The sequence below is a fragment of the Phyllostomus discolor genome, chromosome 8 (assembly GCF_004126475.2).
Source record: "Phyllostomus discolor isolate MPI-MPIP mPhyDis1 chromosome 8, mPhyDis1.pri.v3, whole genome shotgun sequence".
NCBI classification, from domain to species: Eukaryota; Metazoa; Chordata; class Mammalia; order Chiroptera; family Phyllostomidae; genus Phyllostomus; species Phyllostomus discolor.
Window position 1 is genome coordinate 77,589,351 of NC_040910.2, and position 19,760 is coordinate 77,609,110.

The following is a 19,760-nucleotide window of genomic DNA, read 5'->3' on the forward strand; positions in this document are numbered from 1 at the left end:
GAGATAAGGGGACCTCCCCAAATCAGTGGCTTCTTCCCAGAACATCATCTTTCCTCTGGGGTGGGGGGTGCACAGGTGAGGACTGAGCTCGGGAAAGGCAGTGTGGTTCACCCAGCCAGCTCACTTCTGCTCTGTGTGCGCACGCACAGAAATACACTCACATACACACAGGCACACACGGGCTACAGACAGATCCACTTCCTTAAGGCCCTGGCACCTTCTGATGCGCCATGGGGGGTTCCGGGGACGATGGTGGCGACGGCCGCACAGCAGTGTGAACGTGCTTGATGCCCCTGACTGACCTGCACACTTACCAATGGTTATGCATCCAAATGTTATGTTATATGTGCTTTACCACAATTTAAAAAATAGAATAAGCTGTAACTTTTTTTAAAAAGCAGGCAGTCAGGGGTGGAGCAATACCAGAGACAGAAACTCTCTCATGGGAATTGGCAGGATCGAGGGGACTAAACCAGGCCCAGAGTCCACTCAGCATCCAAAGAGGGCTTTGGAGTCACCTTCTGCATTACCACGGCCGGTTCCACCTCCACATCTCCTTTCTGCTTTGCTGCCAACTTCCTGGCACAGGACAAGCCTGACTGTGCCCTAGGCAGGGGCTGCCAGGCATTTGTCAGCTCCGATTGCAGTACTCCTTCCCCCACCCAGCAGCACCTGGGCACTCACTATAGAGTGACTTGCCCCACACCCAACCAATGCCAATGGCGATGTCTCCGGGAGCAGGCAGAACCACCCCAGGGGTTACGGCTGAAGATGAAACTTCCCCTCACCCCTCTGCTACTTCCCAAGTCCTCCACTCAGATCCACACAGCGCCATCCTTCCAACTGGCAGCAAGAGATGCCAGCCTTACCTCCCACAGGAAGGCAGCCTCCTCCAAGAATCAAGCTTAGGACTAGACGTAGCCCAGGGGCTGATGGAACAGGGGGTGGAAAGGAAAAGAGATGTTTGAACTTGGCCCTCAAAACAAGGGCAGCTGTAGACCACAGGCCAGAGACGCCAGAGAAGACAGGCTGAGAGACACGGGCACCAGGCCCCACAGGGCTGGCAGGACCTGCCCTGCCCCAGGTGTTTACATTGGGACTACCTGTGTGCAGACAGACTAGCCGGATGAGGCCAGAGAGGCAGCGGCCAAGGTCAATTACCTGTACTCCCAGGAGAGTGCCTGGAAATGTCCTTTTCATGCCTGGGCACGTGAGCATGAGAGAAGCGGCACAGTCCCATGAAAATCAGAACTTGGCTGATGTTAGAGGCCACGTCCAGGCACGGGACTTGTGCGAAGGCAAGTGGGCACACCCTAGTCTCCCAGGAAAATGAAATCAAGATTCTGAACTGGGGACAAGAGAAGAGGGACAAGGACTGAAGGTGTTCCCTGGGGGCCATGAAAGACCATAGTACCGGCTCTGGAGCCAGGTGTGGTAGCTCTGGAGCCAGGCTACCGAAATATAAGTCCCAGTTTTAGCTGTGTGATCTTGGGCAAATTGCTTAACTTCTCTGGGCCTTAGTTTTCTCCTTTGCAAGCCCAAAAAGTCCATTATGTTTTTTCTGTATGATGGCTCTGATACTGCTTAACTTCAGTAGAAACAATTTTGTTAGATTGTATTGTGACAGCTGTCATATCAGTGTGCATTTAAAAACTTATCAAAATTGGTGAATTCTTGTGCAGCCATTCTAATATTGAAGATGGAAGAAAATAGGCAACACTTTCAGCATATTATGCTTTATTATTTCAAGAAAGGTAAAAACACAACTCAAACGCAAAAAAAGATTTGTGCAGTGTATGGAGAAGGTGCTTGTACTGATCAAACGTGTCAAAGTGGTTTGCAAAGTTTCTTGGTACTACTGACATTTGGCCAAAAAGTTCTTTGCTGTGGGGCTGTTTTTTGCACTGGAAGCTGTTTAGCAGCACCCCAGCCTCTACCCACTAGAAACCAATAGCAGGAGATAGCCGACATACTCAGAAGACCCAAATCAATAAAGTTATTTGTGAAAATGAAAGATGTGCCTTTTATTTTATGAATAAAAAAAGTAACAGACTTTTGGCCAACCCAATAACAACACTGTCTTGTGGAGCTTTTGTGACAGTTAAACAGGTTAGTTCCAGTGAAGGCATTAGAACAGCGTCTGCAGTAAGTAATGTAGTAAATAATGTTAATGGTTATTACTGGTGGCACCATCATTATTATTTCTCCCCACAATCCCGGCCCTGGGAGAGGTACTGAGAGGAAGCCTGGTTTGTCTGACGTCTTCTGAGGGACTAGAAGCAGCTGCACGTTGTGTGGGCAGCGCACAGGTTACCTAAGCACCGAACGAGCCACAAGAGAACAGCCCACACATGGCAACTTTGTCCCACTTTCCCTGCCTGCTCCTCCTGGGCCACTGTCCGCTCTTAGTTTTAGGTCTGAGCTCCTTCCTGGGAGCCTGGAGCCCTTCAATAGTTAGGAGGCTACCCAGGTAACAGTCTACAGTTCTACGCCAGAGAGGGCAGAGCACCCGGTCTCCTGGGAACCACAAAGGCAGAGAGGGAAGAAGAGCACAGGTGCAGGTTTCCCTCGGCCCCACAAATGCACAGGCGCAGCCATCAAGACGCAGAAGCTCACAGGAGCACCCCTGGGCCTCCCTTCCATTGCCTGTGTATTGGTGAGTGTATGGGGGGAGGTGGGTGCGCACACACATACATTCCCCTGGGGGGCGCCATGCAAGTTAACTCGTTATCCTGTTTCCAGAAGGGAAGAGCGGAGACAGACCATTTTGGTCAATAGCGCATGCGCTGGAGCCAGGCCGCCTGGGCTCGCATCCCAGCTCTGCCTCTTTCTTAGCAGCTTTGTGGCTCTGGGCACATCACTTAACCTCTCTGTGTCTGTTTCATTTGCAAAATGTAATAAGAGCATCCATACTCCCAGGGTTTCTGTGAGGATGAAATGAGTAAGTACGTCCAAAGCACACTTGGAAGAGTACCAGCGCCGCCTCAGTACTACTAACCGCTACCGCCGTGCCTCACACGCTCAGCGAGTCAGAGCTCGTGACTGCCAGGCTCTCACAGAGGCTCTAGTTCTCCTCTGGCTCTGCACCTTAGGCTGGACCCTTCCCTGCTGAGAACTCAGAAGACAATTAGTCCCACCCCGGAGGGCTTCAGGCAGAAATCCAGGCTCAGCCTCTGTACCGAGGCTGGGCTTTGGCAGTGCCCTGCCCTGACCTCACCAACTGCTGCCTGGGTTTTCCTCCGTCCACAGGCAACACCCACATCTCTCATTCTTCCCGTTCAGAAACCGGAAACAGCCCCAGCCAACTGGTCCCCACACAGACACTGTGCTTTCCTCTGGGGCGAGACTGCCATGGCTCTTCCTCCGGAAGATGCACAATGTGTTTCTCTACTAGACATCCCAAGAACTGCTGATTATAGGGGCATCTGGAATCCAAAAGAACACTGGACGTGAAGCCCAAAGATTAAGGTTTAACCATTTGGGCAAATCCCTTAAACTCTCTGGGTCCCTGAGTTTGCCTCACTGCAAAATGGGCCAGCATTCCCTACCCTCCAGAGTGGAGGCGAGGAGGTGATGAAATGATGCAATGGTGTCTAGTGCGGCGCCCGGCACACAGCAGGCGCTCCATGCGGCTGGAACACTGCCTGTGTTACCTTCTTTCCCATCACAGGCAAGATGTGAGAACAGACCTGAGGTGCTGTGCTCATTTGGCCAAGCAGTCTGTCATCTTTAGCAAGACGATGAGCTCTGTCAGGTGGCTCAGAAAAAAACTCATGACGCAGCCTGGGCGGGTTTTGTTAGCTGGGATTTGGAGCAGCCCTCTGTGCTGGGTTACTGCTTGCATCCCAGACTCCTCCCTTTCCCAGAAGCTGATTATTTGCTCAAATACCCACCGTCCCCTAAATTAGGCAGAAGGGCCAAGGCAGCCACTTGTGTTCTCTGGTCACATGCCCACATGGCTCTTGGAGCAGCTGCCCCTTCGTGCCACCTAAGCAGATGACACATCTCCTGGTGGAAAAGCTGGGAATACAGGCTCACAGGCTCATGTGCCTATCACATGACAGCATCACTAGGCAGGAAAACCACACCCTGTGACTAACTCGTCCTTCTCACTGGTTTGAGGCCTAGTGGTCACCATAGCAACAGGCTCCAGCTCCAGCCAACCAGGCCGGGCTGACGCAATTCTCAGGCAGTGAGCAACTCCAACTCAAACAGTGCTGTTCCCACTCAGGGGCAGGCCAGTGGGAGAACGAATGAAGAGGGAGGAGACGGACACACACCCTACAGAAACCTCCATCCCCACCCAGTTCTGCTGCGAGGGCTGGGTCCGAGGCATGTGGGCCCTGAAGAGAGCAGTGCATTCCCCTCCCGTGTCCCTAACAATCATGGTGCTGCCGCAGTGGCTGCCGCTTCTGGGAGACTCATCTGCAAGGCAGACAGCACCACCCATGGGCCTCTCTGCTCTCATATGACCCCTTCCCCACCTTGTGAGCCAGCACCCTACCTGTACCCTCTCTGCTAAGCACCCCCAATTCCTTCAATCCACAGGCAGCCCAGCCTTTAGCATTCAACAGGTGCAGCTTCACCATTCTCTGCTCAGTGGCGTCTCTTGCTGTAGTTGCAGCAGAGCACCCACAATCTGGAACTCCCTGCAAGCTAAAATTCCCCCAGGCTGCTGCCATGCCCCATTCTCCTGGCTCTCTGTCCTACTGAGACCCCCCCTCCACAAGGGTCTCAGGCTGCCCTGGGGATTGTTATTCACTGACTGGAGTCAATGTGAGACAACAGTTCTACAAGGAGGACATACTGACCAAGAGCCACTTGACTTCTCACTGCATCGAAGTCCCCCAACCTCGTGGAACGAGCACTCAGAAAGGGGGGAGGTCAAGTCACCCAGTCCTAACCCCCCCCCCACACACACACACACTAAGGAAACAGGGAGGGGAGCTATGTTAGGAAGAGAGCTTGGAGCGCTGGTGGCCCTCTCCCTCTCTAGCCTCCCGGTGCCTACCCATGGATGTGGAGCTCTGCCTCCCGAGGCCGCTGTCCCGGAGAAGATGCCTCTAGTACCAGGTATGCAGAGCTCTCCCTCCTGCAGGCCCCTGTCCTCTCCATCCCGACAGCCACTTCCCGCCTATGCTCCCTCCTACCCGGCCCACACCAAGGGCATCATCCACCCAATCAGGAGCTGGGCATCAGCACAAACAGGCCCTGCTCTGGGACCTTGTGCCCTGCGCTGGGAGATGTGCAGGCTTGCGGGTGGAGGGAGGGAGAGTAGGCCTCCGGGGCCCTCTCCCTGTGAGCCCTCTGGGGCCAGCCACACTGGGCCCTCCCAGTGGTCACCCTGACAGATGTGGGAAGTGATCATCTCCAGGGGCCATCGGGGGACGGTGTTGAGCTGTGGGATGTCCTGGTAACTCAACCTGCGGGAGCCTCTGAGACCGCCGAAAGCAGACGGGCAGGGCAGCTGAACTGTTACAGTTGGAGGTGGCTTTCCAGGTCTACAGGCTATGGAACGCATTTGAGAGTCCAGAAATAAACGCATCTACCTATGGTCAACTGGTTTTCGACCAACGTGCCAAGACCATTCAGTAGTTTCTTCAACAAATGGTGCTGGGACAACGGGATAGCCGCCTACAAATGAATGAAGTTGGACCCTTACTTCACACAATATACAAAATTTAACCAATGTGGACTGAAGACCTAAATGGAAGAGCAAAGTCTAAAACCCTCAGAAGAAAACATAGAGGTAAAGCTCCTGACATCGGATTTGGTGAAGGATTCTTAGATATGCCACCAAAAGCACAAACGACAGGAGAAAGCAGATAAACAGGACATCATCAGAATTAAAACTTTTGTGCTTCCAAGTGAAAAGAGAACCCATAAAACAGGAGGAAATATTTGCAAATCATGTACCTGATTAGGGATTTGCAGCTAGACTACACAAAGGAATCTTACAACTCAACGACAAAAAGACACAGAGCCCAACCAAAAATAAGCAGAGTATCGGAATACACGTTTCCTCAAGGAAGGCACAGGTGGCTTCCCTCCCTCTCGCTGGCAGACACTGCTGTGCATCCGCGTGCGGCAGGCACTGAGCGAGGCCACAGGGGCATGACGAGGCAGCCGCGCCCTCAGGGGCCTTTTGCCCGATGGACAGATAAGTAATTTACTCTGCACCTGGTGCACATAGTAACGTACTCAGTCCTCACAGCGAGGTAGGTACTCTGAAAGCCTCATTTTATGAATGAGGAAACAGGCACAGAGAGGTCACGTGTCTTCCCCAAGGTCACACAGGTGCCGAGTGGCCAAGCTTGGAACCCAAGCAGTCCCGTCCCAGGCACTACCCTGTCTCTTGCTACCTGACTATACCAGGAACGCTACGGCGCACTTCTGCCACACCCCGGGGGCTGGTTCAGGCCAGAGCCCATACGGTGCAAGACGACAAGGGCACGGCCACAGCTATAACATGCCCAGCAGGAGCAGTGAGAAGCCAACAGACACGACAGATGGGAGGATGAGAGCCAGAAGGCAGAGTGGCCTTGTGCCAAACAGTGTGCAAGCCGACAGCCCCGGTGAGAGCAGCAGGGCCGTGCCGGGTGCCTGGCTGCTGAGCACGGGGCCCTGCACCGTGGAGCAGGACACGGGATGGGGTGCATGCAGCCACCGCTGCAAGTCGAGCTGTCAGTGCTCCCGCGTCAGCCTGGGGAAGGAACTGGAAAGGAGCTAAGGGTGGGCATTGTTTCACGAGGCTTGTTTGGGATATATGCAGTGTGGATGCTGTGCTGCACTGTACAATGATTTCCCTGCTGTGGATGCTGTCCAGAAATGTAGGAGTACCATTATTTCTACTAAATAAGCTGTACTTTATTTCTATAATGAAATTCTATGCAGCTTTGACAATAAATAATCTAGAACTACAGGCAAAAACAACTATGAATCTCAAAAACATAATTTTAAACAGAAAAAGGCAAGTCATGGAAAAAATACTATGATTCTATTTCTACAAATCATGGGCAAAACAATATAATCATATTATTTAGGAATGCATACCTGTGTAGGAAAACTCTAAAGAAAAGGAAGAAATAACACAAAATTCTGGACAGTGGTTAGTTACCTCTGTCTGCAATGGGGGGACGGTGAGGATGAACGTGATGGACTTGTGAGCCCCAAAAACAGATGTTGGAGACTTAACTCGCAGCACCTTGGAGTGTGACTTACTTGGAAATGTGGTCTTTACAGAGGTGATCAAGTTGAAATGCGGTGATCAGGGTGAGCCCTAATCCAATATGACTGATTCTTTTATACAAAGGAGACATCTGGACACAGAGACATGGGGGAGAAGGCCACGTGAGGATGAAGGCAGAGACCGAGGTGACGCACCTACACACCGAGGCGCGCCAAGGACTGCCGGCAAACCACCAGGAGCTGGGAGAGAGGCCCGGGGCAGACTCCCGCTCTGGGCCGCAGAAGGAACCAGGCCTGCCGGCACCGTGGTCTCAGCCGTGGTCTGCAGCCCTGGGGGCAGCACACTCCCGCTGGTCAAGGCCCCGTCTGCGGTGCGCGGCACCAGCTCGCCGAGTCAGCGGGGCCGTGGCAGCTTCTCGAGACCAGCAGTGGACCCCTAAGCTTAACAGAGGGCAAATGGATGTCTGTCTTGTCTTTGCTAAACCAAACCCAGCCGTTTCATATACTCTTTTGTATCCATGATGTAGTTCACATATAAAATAGACATCAACACCACACAGGGGTAGTCCAACCATTACATTTTACAGCTGAGGGAGCTGAGGACCCGCCCGGGACACACACCAGGAGCCGTGGAGCTGGAACAGGAGCCCAGGCCTCTGCCTCCCAGTTCGGGGGAGGCCTCCGCCGTAGCCGCAGCCCAGAAAAGGGCGGACTCAGTGCAGGGACTTCGCAGTCCTCTGGGAACCGGGAGGGGACCTTCACTCTTTTGTGCCATGGCCACGGCAGTTTGGCGAGGCCAGTGGCCCCTTCAGAGAATGTTTTGAAATGAATAAAACCCATAGGAGCACAGTGGAAATCAGTTATACTGAAACGCTATTTTAGCCACAGGGACTCTGGTGAGACCAGGAGAAGTACTGCTAATGTTAGGAGTTACTTCTTTTTCCTTGGGCCTGGGCCAGTGAAGCTGAGGGGGAGACCCAGGGACCCATGCCTCGGAGCAGGGGACCACTGCAAGGCCTGGGCTCGGCGCCGGGATGAGGGATGCGACTCTGGACTGCAGGCCTGTGAGTGATGCTGCCACCAGGGAGGGGGGTGCCATCCTGAGAGAATAAGTCCTCCAGGGCTGAGCGGGGAGGGACCAAGGCAGGCCTTGCCTGGAGCCAGGGAGGCAGGCCCCGGAGGAAGGCACAGGCAGGGCCAGGAACAGGGCCCTGGGGGCCTGTGTCCACAGCGCCTGAGTCCCGTGTACTGCTGAAGGGCAGGAAGCGACACCTACTGCGTGCCTCCAGGGTCCCAGCACCCTCCACACATTGTATAACTGGATTTATTCAAATGTCAGCTTTGCAACTGCTTGATACATATAAATTGTATCCAAAGTTACAGAGGAAGAAACTGAGGTTCTAAGATGTAGCGACCTCATAGAATCAATTTCACATCCAGGTCTCTCTAAGGAGAACCTTTAATGCAAAGTAACAATCACTTATCATTCATTCACTCATAAATCTTCAGTTATACGGGCATCTCCCCAGCTGGGACACTTACCCGTGGACACACTGTAACCTGGTGGAGTTGTTCTCTATCCCTTTGGCCTCCAGGGAGTGTGACTGCCAAGTGCTTGGGGCGACACCAGGGGCAGGTGGTGGCCAGGCCTCACCACCTTCTAGAGAACCACAGACCCCAGCCCAGGCGTACCATCCCTTCTTGGTGCACAAAGGTGGGGGCCCTCCAATCTTGCCTCCTCTTCAGCACCCATCCTGGGCTTTTCAGAAAGCCACCCTCACCTAGAAATCAAGTCTTTACAACTGGGCCAAGGACACCTGTTCAGTCCTCTTACCAGCCACCCCGTCCCCGTGTGGGTGGCTAACCGTATGACAGCATCCCTTCTCCCTGAACCCCAACCACACCCCAACCAGTGGGTGCACCTCCACTGCCCAGGGGCTCATTAGGTGACTCACCCAAAGACATGCAGATATTAAGCTGGGGCTCTGGGAATAAAATCCAGGCATTTGCAATTCCTTTCCCCACGTATCCTTTGGAGACTGGAGGCTCCCCAGCAGAAGTGAGAATGTGTGAGACTCACTCTGTGAAGGGCGCCCAGCAAGTGTTTGTCAATGATACCAATTATCGCTCACGCTGGTATAAAACAGTACCACGAACGTATGTTGTCACCATTCGTCACACCAGCTGATTTTCACCGCAGCCCCGGGACATACGTCCCCACACAGGGCAGGCACTCACAACCCTCGCCTTGCCCATGGGGGGTCAGTGAGAATTATTTTACCTGGACACGGCTAGTTTCCTGGGGTGTGCCCCTCCAGGTCCATTCTCCCTGCTTCCCCACCGTGCCTCGTGCCCCAGCCGAGATCTAAGGAAGGGAGGCGTGGGGGGGGGGGGTACTTCTTCCCCAATTCCTCCCCGAGGGCCACCCCACCCCCCGCCCTGTGCTTCCAGGAAGGTTGCCGCTTTTGCCAGGAAGCCTCTCACTCTGCCCCTGTGTCTCCAGGTGGGAGAACCCACACTTCATCCCTTCACCCCTTCACCCCGACCACATTTTGGCCACTGTCCCGGTGTAAGTGCCCCCAAAACTGCCCAGCCGGAGCGCACCACCTATTTCCTGCTGGATCCTGACAGATGTGGCAGTAAGTGACTAGGCTGGGGCCTCTGGTCTGATGGAGGGGCCAGGGGCTCTGTCCACCTGCCAACCAGCACTAACTGAGTGGTCCCCTGGGGATTTGTGGGGCGGGGACAGGGAGAAAAGGAGGATGGCAGAAAACTGGAAGGAGCCGGTAGCAGAAATAGCAGGCAAAGCTCTTGGTCTCAGGTTTCTCTTTGAATTAACTGGAGTTAACCATGGGAAACTCGGAAAGACCACAACACTGAGAAGCAGGCCTGGGGGAGGCCTGAGGTGGGACGGGTTTCCAGCTGGGCTGCCGGCCAAGCAGAGCCACCAGTGCTGCCGACGTGCGCGTTCCGGGATCCGGTCTCTCGTCACAAGCTGGGACAGGGCTGGGGCAGCCGCTTTGAAACAGCGGGCACTCCCAGACTGTGCGCCTGGGGGGCGCTGCGGAGGGGAGCACGGGGCTCGTGGTGGTCCGAGAGAGGGAGACTGCGGGCACCAGCCCTCACCGAGCCTGAGAGAGCCAGCGGAGAAGGGAAGGTGCCGCCTGCTGGTGGCCACGCCCCATTCCCATTCGTCCCCCTTGCGAGCATCCAGGGTGGGCGCTGGGACGTGGGGCTGCTCAAGGTCATGCTGTGGCCTCCAGCCTCACCTCTGCCACGGGTTCACAGCCGAGTCCCGTGACCAGACAGATGCTGGGCCACCCAGAAGAGCCAAGAGGAAAGAAGGCTCTTTTCAGAGGTGGGACCAGGGCACGTGGGTTTTCTTCCCTCTACTCTTAGGGGGTTTTTGTCTTTAATAATAACTACATGCTTTCACTTTACAAAGGGCAAACAATTCTATCCTGAGGAACCATGAAGGTTCTCAAGGAGAAGGAAGACAACACATTGTGCACAATCAGGTGCGAATTAACACACCTGGAGGGACCCGGAATTAGGACGTGCAGGCATGAACCGCAGACAGGCCTGGAGCCGGGGCCCGTTAGGGACACTCACTCTACAGCCTCTGAACAAATACTCAGGGGTGCTCCAGGGTTTTCTGCACCTGGTGACAGGCTGGCACATGACCGGTGTCTGCACAACACTAGAGGGCGGCAGGCAGGAAGACGCGAATCCCTGCTGTGAGCTCCTCAAGCCTGGCTGAGCTCTCTCTCCATTCAGGCATCTGGGGGGGGGGGGCGGTGGTTGGGGGAGCCCAGGAAGTCACGCCTCCCTCTGACCTACTTTGTGAAACATCCCTGTAGGCATCCATGTCCTTGACCTTAAAGAAACTTTACATTTTTAACTGTGGCAGTCAGTAGGCAAGATGCAGCATAGAGTCCTATTTTAAGAGCAAGAACGCAGGGGCCAGATTGCTTGAGTTCACACACCAGCTCATCACTCCCGAGCTATTGATATGCATCCTCAGCAAGCCACTCACCTAGCCTGTGTCTCTGGGTTCTCACCTGTAAAGTGGAGGGAAGAGTCTTCTTCACGGGACGGTTGTGGAGAATAAGGGAACGAACATACAGAAAGGCTTGGAACGAGGCAGGACCCAGAACAAGTGCTGGGCAAGTGCTGGCTACTATTGCTGGCATTCTTCTGTTAATCGCATCATCATTTTTGGGTCTTGACTCTCTAAGAACAGTCTCAATATTTCTGTGACAACTTCACAGAAAGTTCTCATCAGCGTGGCCTCCAGGGGCCAGGGGTGGCAGGAGGAGGGAAGAAGGTGATGAACAAGAGGCATTTCTGTGGGTCCCTTGCTAAGGATCACATGCACACCATTCAGTCTGCTGAAAGGGACACGTCAGATAAAAGGCAAAACATCCAGTAAAATCTGAACTTCACATGAATAACAAATAAGTGTTTGATATAACTGAGTGGGTAGGTCCCAAATTTTGTGTGGGATATACTTCTAGTAAAAAAAATTGTTGGTTATCTAAAATTCAAATTTAACTGGGCACCTATATAGTTTTATTGGCTATAGTTTTATTGGTAAAAGACTTTGGCAACCCAAGCCCTTGCTGGCCGTACCTCAGTGGATTGAGCACGGGCTGTGAATCAAAGTGTCGCAGGTTCGATTCCCAGTCAGGGCACATGCCTGGGTTGCAGGCCATAGCCCCCAGCAACCGCACATTGATGTTTCTCTCTCTCTCTTTCTTCCTCCCTTCCCTCTCTAAAACTAAATAAATAAAATCTTTAAAAAAATAAAATTAAATAAAAAAAAGACTGGCAACCCTAGCGGCAGCATTGGTAAGGCTGTTCCCATTTTACAGGTGGGGAAGATGAAACGCCAAGAGGCAGAATATATCGCCCGAAGTGACTGTCCCAGCAAACACTTCAAAGGCTGTGTGCTCCCTGCTCTCTCCAGCTGCGCTCTTCCTCTCAGAGGAGGGAATTCCTGGTGCAGAACCCAAGAAGCTGAGCCCTCAGTTACCTAACCGTAGTCAGACCGTGCTCCCCAGCCCCTGGACAGAGCCTGCATGCAGGAGGACACATTTTTCCCCCCAGAGAGAGGGAGCTGTTGCTCCCAAAACCAGTGCACCAGGGAGCCTCCCTGCGGGAGAGGGGGGGCAGGCGGCCAAGAGAAGGACCTCCCAACCAGGGCTGCAGCCAGCCAGGGTGGCACCCACCACCCTTCCGGGAGCTGCCCCTGCCTGGGGCTGGAACCTGGAGGCAACAGGCCCAGGACAAAACTCAGGAAGCACCACAGGAAACCCCTCCGGAAGTTCTGAAATATTTCCACAGCCAGGAGAGAAAACTTTAAAGTGAAAGCAGCTCTCAGAGTCCCACCAGGGGGGCCAGAGTCCAGGGCCTGACCGCAGTGCCCGGGCAGTCCTCAGTCCCGGGTCACAGCCCCCCCCCCACCTCCTCAGGCTCCCCACATACCTTCCCGGGAAGGGGCCCCGCCTCTGCTCCCCTGTACTCCAAGGGGGAGTTTCACTTCAGTCATTCTCAGCTCTGTTTTTATTCAAAGGTGGCGAGAAACAATGAAGGTTCAAAGAAGGACAATTCAGTCACCTGGTTCCATGGCTCTGCTGTGAGGCCAGGGACCACGGCTGACCTCTGCCGGGAGCAGGGACAGGGGAGGGTCCCAGAAACCTCTTGAGGTCTCCACTACAGGCCCAGGTGTCTAGGTCTAGAGCAAATTCCCTGGTTTGTGACTTCTCCAGGGGGTGACACTCCATCTCATGTTCACTTGGCCAAGAAAGACCAAAAGGTGTTCCTCCAGCCAAGGTGCAGCATGCACAAAAAGTATGAGCTACAGGGGCCATGGCGTGTCTGGGCAGCGGTGAAGAACTCAGTGCGGCTGGAGGGTGGGGAGGGCCAGGAAGTGAGGCTGGAGGTGGGCTGGAGCCAGTGCCTGAGAGGCTCCCAGGTGAGGTCAAGGAGTTTAGCTTTTATCCTACAGGAAGGAGGGAGGTGGAAAGGTGTTAGGCCGGAGAGTGGCTGCATCAGATCCCCCAGGAAGAGTCTAGGTCCTTCCTCCCCAGCCTGGGCATCATCACCTGAGGGCTTGTTAGAAACGTCCAATCGCAGGCCCTGCCCCCGACCTGCTGGGCCAGAGTCTGCGTTTTCAGAAGACTCTCCGGTCTAGGCGAGGCCTGGAGGCACAGGTGACCTTAGGAAAGCATTTTACCATTCCAGAATCTTTTCCAAAACGTTTCCTCAGCCAGCCCTGGCTGGGGTGGCTCAGCTGGTTGGAGCATCACCCCATAAACCAGAAGGTTGCAGGTTTGATCCCGGGTCAGGGCACATGCCTGGGCTGAGGGTTGGGTCCCCCAGCCCCCGCGTCAGGGGCGTGCAAGAGGCAACCTACTGATGTTCCTCTCACATCGACGTTTCTTTCCCTCTCTCCCTCCCTTCCCCTCTCTAAGCATGTCCTTGGGTGAGGATTAAAAAAAACAACAAATAAATAAAAGTTTCCTCATCCATAAAACAGGATAAAAAAGAGTCGGGACCTCCCTGGGAGGCTGAGGATGAAAGGGGACATTGTCTGAGAAGTGCCCAAGGACACGTCTGGCACTCTGTAAACGCAGCCTTTGTCTGTGGTTCTCCTCGGGCCTCTGAGGAGTTCGGGTTTGGCAGAGAAGAAAGGACGGCAGACACAAAATGCAGCACACAGGGCCCCTCGCGGACAACTGTTCTAGGAGCTGGTGATCCACACCGAGTCTCGTCCTACAGAATCATGAGCATGGAGTCCTGTAACATAACAGTGTCACACTCAAGCACACCACGTGGCACTTTAGGTGAAATGTTCAGATTGCTGTCCATCTCGAGGGAGACATTCAGGGACCGGACCAACCACACTCAATGGCATTACCTCTGCCGGACCCTGCAGGTAGACGGTACCAAACAATAGGTGAGAAAGTGCTCAGTGGTGTGGCCCAGGAGAAGCAGTGTTCCCTTCTGCTCGGGCAATTGCACTGAGCTGAGTGCTATCATCAGGCCTGGGGGGCTTCCTGGAGATGGTGGTAGCTGAGCCAAGGCTTGAAGCTGGGTGGGAATTCACCAGAGCACATGGAAGTTGGTTGTGGCATGGGGAGGGGACTCACTGACCTGTGGGCGGGGGCGGGAGGGAGAGTTTGCTGGAATGCTGAGGAATGCAAACAGGTAGTGTGGGGTGGTCCCCCAGCAAGGGGGGCCTGAAAAGTAGTTTAGATCGAATGTGGTGGGAAAGAAAATGCCCCACTGGAGGTTTCTGGGAAAGGGGGAGGGGAATGGAAGTGGGGGGAGTGTCGCCACAGACGGCTGGAAAGGAGGTGATGTCTCAGGTCAGGGAGGGGGCTTGGGGATGCTCAGGTGTCCCTACAAGCGCCTGGCTGTGGCGGTGGCTGATCAGCCACCATAGGGTCCCCCAAGCCAGAAATAGCTCCTTTGACACCAAATTTGCGCCCCATCCTTCCTTTCCGGGAAGCAAGAGACAGAACCAGCTCCTGCTCTGTTCTCTAAAGGTTCTACACCCAAAGACGGCATACGGTGCCTGCTGACCCATCTAGGTGGGCATCATCTGGGCCCACAGGGGTGGGAGCGTTTGGTCAGGAGCTGCTAAAATCCACCTAAATCAAGGGGAAATGGCGCTTGTATGGGGCTGGGTAGCACACCAGCTGGTGTCTCATTAACCCTCTCAATGAGGCACTAGAAAATTAACAACCAAGGCTTTCTGCTCCATTAACACTGAAGTCGGCCCTTCAGGCGAGAAGGGGATGGGGAGGCCATGGGTTTTGTCTAGACAGAGACACTCATAGAGGCCAGGTGCCCGAGTTTCTGCACCTCAGGAAGGGGGTGGGCAGAGACCTGCTGTGCCCCCCACATGGCAGGTACCTGCCCCCCCGCCCAAAGCCAAAGTCCCCAGCAGAGGCGGATCACACTGGCTGCTCCCTCTTCTCATCCTTGAAATTAGGGTAACAGCCTTTCACAGGTTTGCTGTGAGGATTAAACGAGATCATGAATGTGAGAACACTGGTCTGGTACCCATCAGGTGTCCAATCAATTTCTTCACTATTTTTATTTTTATTGGGAAATAAGCTCAGAAGACAGAAGTGTCACAGATTGCCTTTATCTGACCAGAACCCCGTGTTACAGAAGGGTCTGGCTTCATTTGGGATCTGCAGTCTGTCCCCAGGAATGAGAATTGGGGACCCTGGAGCCTTGCTATCCAAATGGTGGCCCCCAGGCCACCACCAGCAGCACTGGCATCACCCAGGAACCTGCCTGAATGCAGAACCTCGGGCCTCATCCCAGACCTGAATGAGAATCTGCATCTTCACAAGATCCACAGGGGACTCAAATGCACAGTCGAGTTCGAGATGCTGCTCTCATATGTTTGGTCCTGGGAAAAACCATCCTGTCCCTCCCCCTCTCCCACCAAGGGAAATATGGGGCCCAGGACTCTGGGTGGACAGGGACCCCGAGGCAGAAGAGCCCTGTGAATAGCACCTGCTTGCTTGCCATTCTACATTAAAGCATACTCAGTCACATGTTGAGAGAATTATTCCCTTCTTGGTTCCTTTAGATTTTCCTGGTATTGAAGAAGAAAGACTCAGTTTGGTACCAATGTCTTTAACCTCCCTCTCTCCTCTCTCCTGTGTTTATTTCCCTTTAAACAAAGACACAGGAGGCTGAGACCTAGATCCGTTCAAAGGCAACAGTGTGTAACTACCATTAATAACATTGTTTAATTTTTAGTGCAGTTATTTGTCAGATAACTTTTGACTTACTGCAAGTGGTACAGATTTCCATTAGTTTCCTTTCTAACTAAGTTACATTTTAAATAATGAATCGCAGTGAAAAAGAACATTAAGTATAATAACAGAAGTGTGTGAGTCTGGGAAAATCACAACAGTGGTAATATACAGAACTTGCGAATTGCTATCCCTTACAGTTCATAAGAGCCCTTTGGGATAATCCCGTCCCCTGCAGTGACTCACAGCCAGCACGTCTCGGATATGTTTTTAATGGAGTGGAGCACAATAGGACAGGACAGGGTAGGATAGGATGGGACGGAATAAAACCACAAGTGCACCGCAGATGTGATAGAAAGAGTGAGTACTGTCCCATGACACTTCTGTTTCAGTCTGTGTGTGTGCTGGCTTACACTGTAAAATGCAGGCGCAGGCACCGGCCACCCTCTCTGCCCCTGGGGTCCACGTCTGCAGATTCACCCAACCAGGAATCAAAGACATTTTTGTAAGTGTTGTGTCGTTGCTGACGTAGAGTATGTAGTCAGTCCTGTAATGGTCGCATCTGCACTGAACGCTTACACACTTTTTGTTCTAGCCATTATTCACAACTATTTACATAGCATGTACGCTGTGTTAGGTCTTACACGCAATCCAGAGATGATGTAAAGTGTTCAGGGGGGTGTGTGCAGGTCGTATGCAGACACTACACTATTACGTCTAAGGGACTTGAGCATCCTCATGCTTTGGTGTCCACAGGAGGCCCTGGAACCATCCCCCGAGGCCACGGAGAGGTGACCGGAATGTGTTTGGGTTGCAGTCTAAAGGGCTAGTGATTCACTCCTGTAGGTCCCTCTCCCTTTGGTAGGTGCCCCCACCTCTGCTAACTTATTTCCAATGGCTAGGAGTTGACTCCTTTGGCCAGGCCACCCATGAGCAAACACTCCTTAATGCTCCATGCTGGCAGTCCCCACCACAGCTCTTCGGCTCCTCTCTCCTGACAGGAATGACAGGGGTGGCTCCGGCCACGTGTTACTAATGGGCGCTCCCCAGCTCTGCCTCTGCTGAAGTGCAGGAGGGCTGGAGCAGTGGGCACCGAGGCACCGTTCCATTCCGCACGGAAAGAACTGCGGAGAAGCACTGGAGTGAGGACATGTCCTTTTGGGAGGGACAGGACCCCCATCACCAGGAGCTGCCCTCCTGTGCCTCTCAACGATCTTAGGCTTGGGAAGCCCTATTTCCTCAGACTTCCCTGGGCCTTGCATGTCTCTCCCCTTGAAAGGCCGTGATGGGGAGAGGGCAGTGGTGGGGGGAAGGGCGGGAAGAGCAGCGGAACCTCTGGGTGGGGGCAGGAACAGAGGGCACCACGGGGTGGCCCCTGGAGGATGGACCGTGCCAAGGCTGAGGCTCTGGTCCGGCTGAACCCTGGAACCACAGGTAGGGTGGAGCGCGGGAGGGAGAAGGCTGGGTGGCAGGTTCAAGGTGGTGGGAGGAAGGGGTCAGGAGCAACTGAGGCCTTGGGGGCAGCTGAAACTCCACTTGCCCCCTTACAAACAGCTGACTGAGTGAGAGGGAGGGCTGCTGGGTCCCGCTAACCAGCCAAGCAGGGACTCTAAAGGCGCCCATGGGCTCCGTGAGGGCAGAGAGCTGCCAGGGAAGTCCTGGGCCCCAGGGAAAGGACAAGGGTGGTGCAGGGGAGCGTCCCCGCCCTCTACCCCACTTTCACGTTCCTGCTTGGGCTGTCGGCTCAGGGCCGGCTTTCATCCCTCCATCACATGCAGAGAAACTCACCACCAAACACAAACCCTTTGTGAAACAGCCTTCCAACCTTGTTCCGGCCTTTCCAACTCCAGCCAAAGAGGGGTCTGCTAAGGTGTTAGCTGCCCGCATACTCCCACCCCCCAAGGCTTCCCCCAGAGGACAGACCTCTGCACGCACGTGCACACACACGCACACACACACACACACACACACACACAGGAGTGGGACCCTGTGGGCTTGGGAAGGGGCACTTGGCAGGTGTGGGGAGCAGGACTGGAAGGTCTGCTCCAAACTGCCCCATCATTAACATGCTGAGCACGGGTGAGTTCAAATGCAGAAGCTCGATGTGCGCCCAGCTGGCCCTGGCCTCGGCAAAGGACCTCGGTGCACAGTGGCCTGATTTAAGGCCCCAGGCTCTCTGTATTTTCCTGTGGAAACTGTGGAGGTGAATTCCAAAAGGCCCGAGAGCCAGGCCAGCCCACAAGGGCCCTGCCAAGTCCTCTCTCCCCCCATCCCCACTTCCCTCCCCGCTCCTAGCCCTGCTCTGCTCTGGAAACCGGGCACGAGTGGCACCCCATCCCTAGGTCTACCTTCTCCTTTCTCCTCTCTCCTGGGGTTAACATTTGGTGCTTCTTGGAGCAGTAATCCCAGGGACAGGTGACAGGTGGCTCCGAGTGCCCTAGGGGAGATCTCCTTGGGATCATCCCTGAGGAAAAGGTGGCCCCGTTGGTGAGAGCCGCTCAAGTGCCATGTGGGGAAGCCAAGCCAGTCTTCACAGTTGTTGTTGTAGCTGGAGACACGAACAGATCAATCAGCCTCCGAGAAACACCAGCTGCCAGGGGGTTTCACTGGCACCTCTGTGAGAGGCAAGGGGCTGTGGGAGAAGGAGCAGCTTAGCGCCGGGCCAAACTGTGCTCAATCCCTGGCTGCACTCTAGCTCTCGGGCCTTGAATTACTTCACTTCCCTGAGCCCCAGTTTTCTCCCGGTAAAACAGAGGTAACAATTCCTCCCCCCTCAGGCACAGCTGTTAAAGATTGGTGATAACACAAGGAAAGTGCCTAGGACACTGCTGACACATAGTAGGCACTCAGTTGTTAGTGGCTGCAATGGTTATTGTTGTTGAACGCCAAATGGACACACACACACACACACACACACAGACAGGGTGGGACAAAAGTAGGCTCAAACCACTGATTTTCCAGATGAACAAGTGTAAGCCTACTTTTGCCCACCCCCCACGTACACCTGAGGCCTTGTCTAGCTCAGACTGGGAGACCTTCTGAAATAACCCAAGCTCTCAGAGCCGCTTTCCTCGTTTGTAAGATGGGGCGGTACCATTTTACATGGCAGGCACCTTGCTGGGTTCAGATAATGTAGGGGAAGTCCCCAGCACAGGACCTGGCACGTAGTAGGGCTGCCTAAATGTCATGCTTTCTTCCACCCTTCCTAGACCAAATGGAAAAAATGTAATTTCTGTGAACCGGGAAGACGAGCGAGCTCTCCTTTCCTCGGGCGCAGTGGCAGAGAGACCCACAGATGAGGTCTCTGTGTCCCTTTGCAGAACCCAGACATGTTCCCCGACGAGGTCCCACCACCGCACAACTCCAGGGGGCGCCGTCACGTAGAACGCACTGCCGCCCCCATCCAAAAACTCTCAGAAAGGGGTTTTTCTCCTAAAACTGCACCTTCCAGGGAGAAACTCATTCAGAAAGATGGTCCGCACACTGCTTAGGCCGAGGGTAACAGGCAGCTGAACAGGGCAGCCACAAACGAGGAAATCAATTGCTGCAGTGGGGAGCAGACGTCCCCCAGCTAGGGAATAACTGGGCTTAATTACACAGCATCTGTGGGCTCTCTGTAGTCTCGATCCATTAAATCCTCACTACTGGCCAGCGGGCAATGCCCAGGAGGAAGGGGTTAGCCCAGTGCACTAACAGGATCAGCCCTTCAGTCCCATGGAGGTAATTATGGCCACGTCCTCCCCCAACGGCCGTGAGTAAACCCACAGACCCCTGGTCAGCAAGGGGCTT

The 19,760-nt window shown here is 54.0% G+C and overlaps 1 protein-coding gene across 4 annotated transcripts in view; it reads right to left on the bottom strand.

Moving 5' to 3' along the window:
- ABR (ABR activator of RhoGEF and GTPase) overlaps positions 1–19,760 on the bottom strand; it is a 172,800-nt gene that overhangs the window by 105,870 nt on the left and 47,170 nt on the right. Inside the window, exon 1 of one of the 4 annotated variants that reach the window (XM_028519031.2) lies at positions 5,012–5,093. The exons of the other annotated variants lie outside the window; for them this stretch is intronic. Coding sequence (XP_028374832.1) covers positions 5,012–5,015 — 4 coding nt within the window. The 5' untranslated portion in view covers positions 5,016–5,093. Of the gene's footprint in view, positions 1–5,011; positions 5,094–19,760 lie in introns of those variants that run through there. 4 annotated transcript variants of the gene reach the window in all.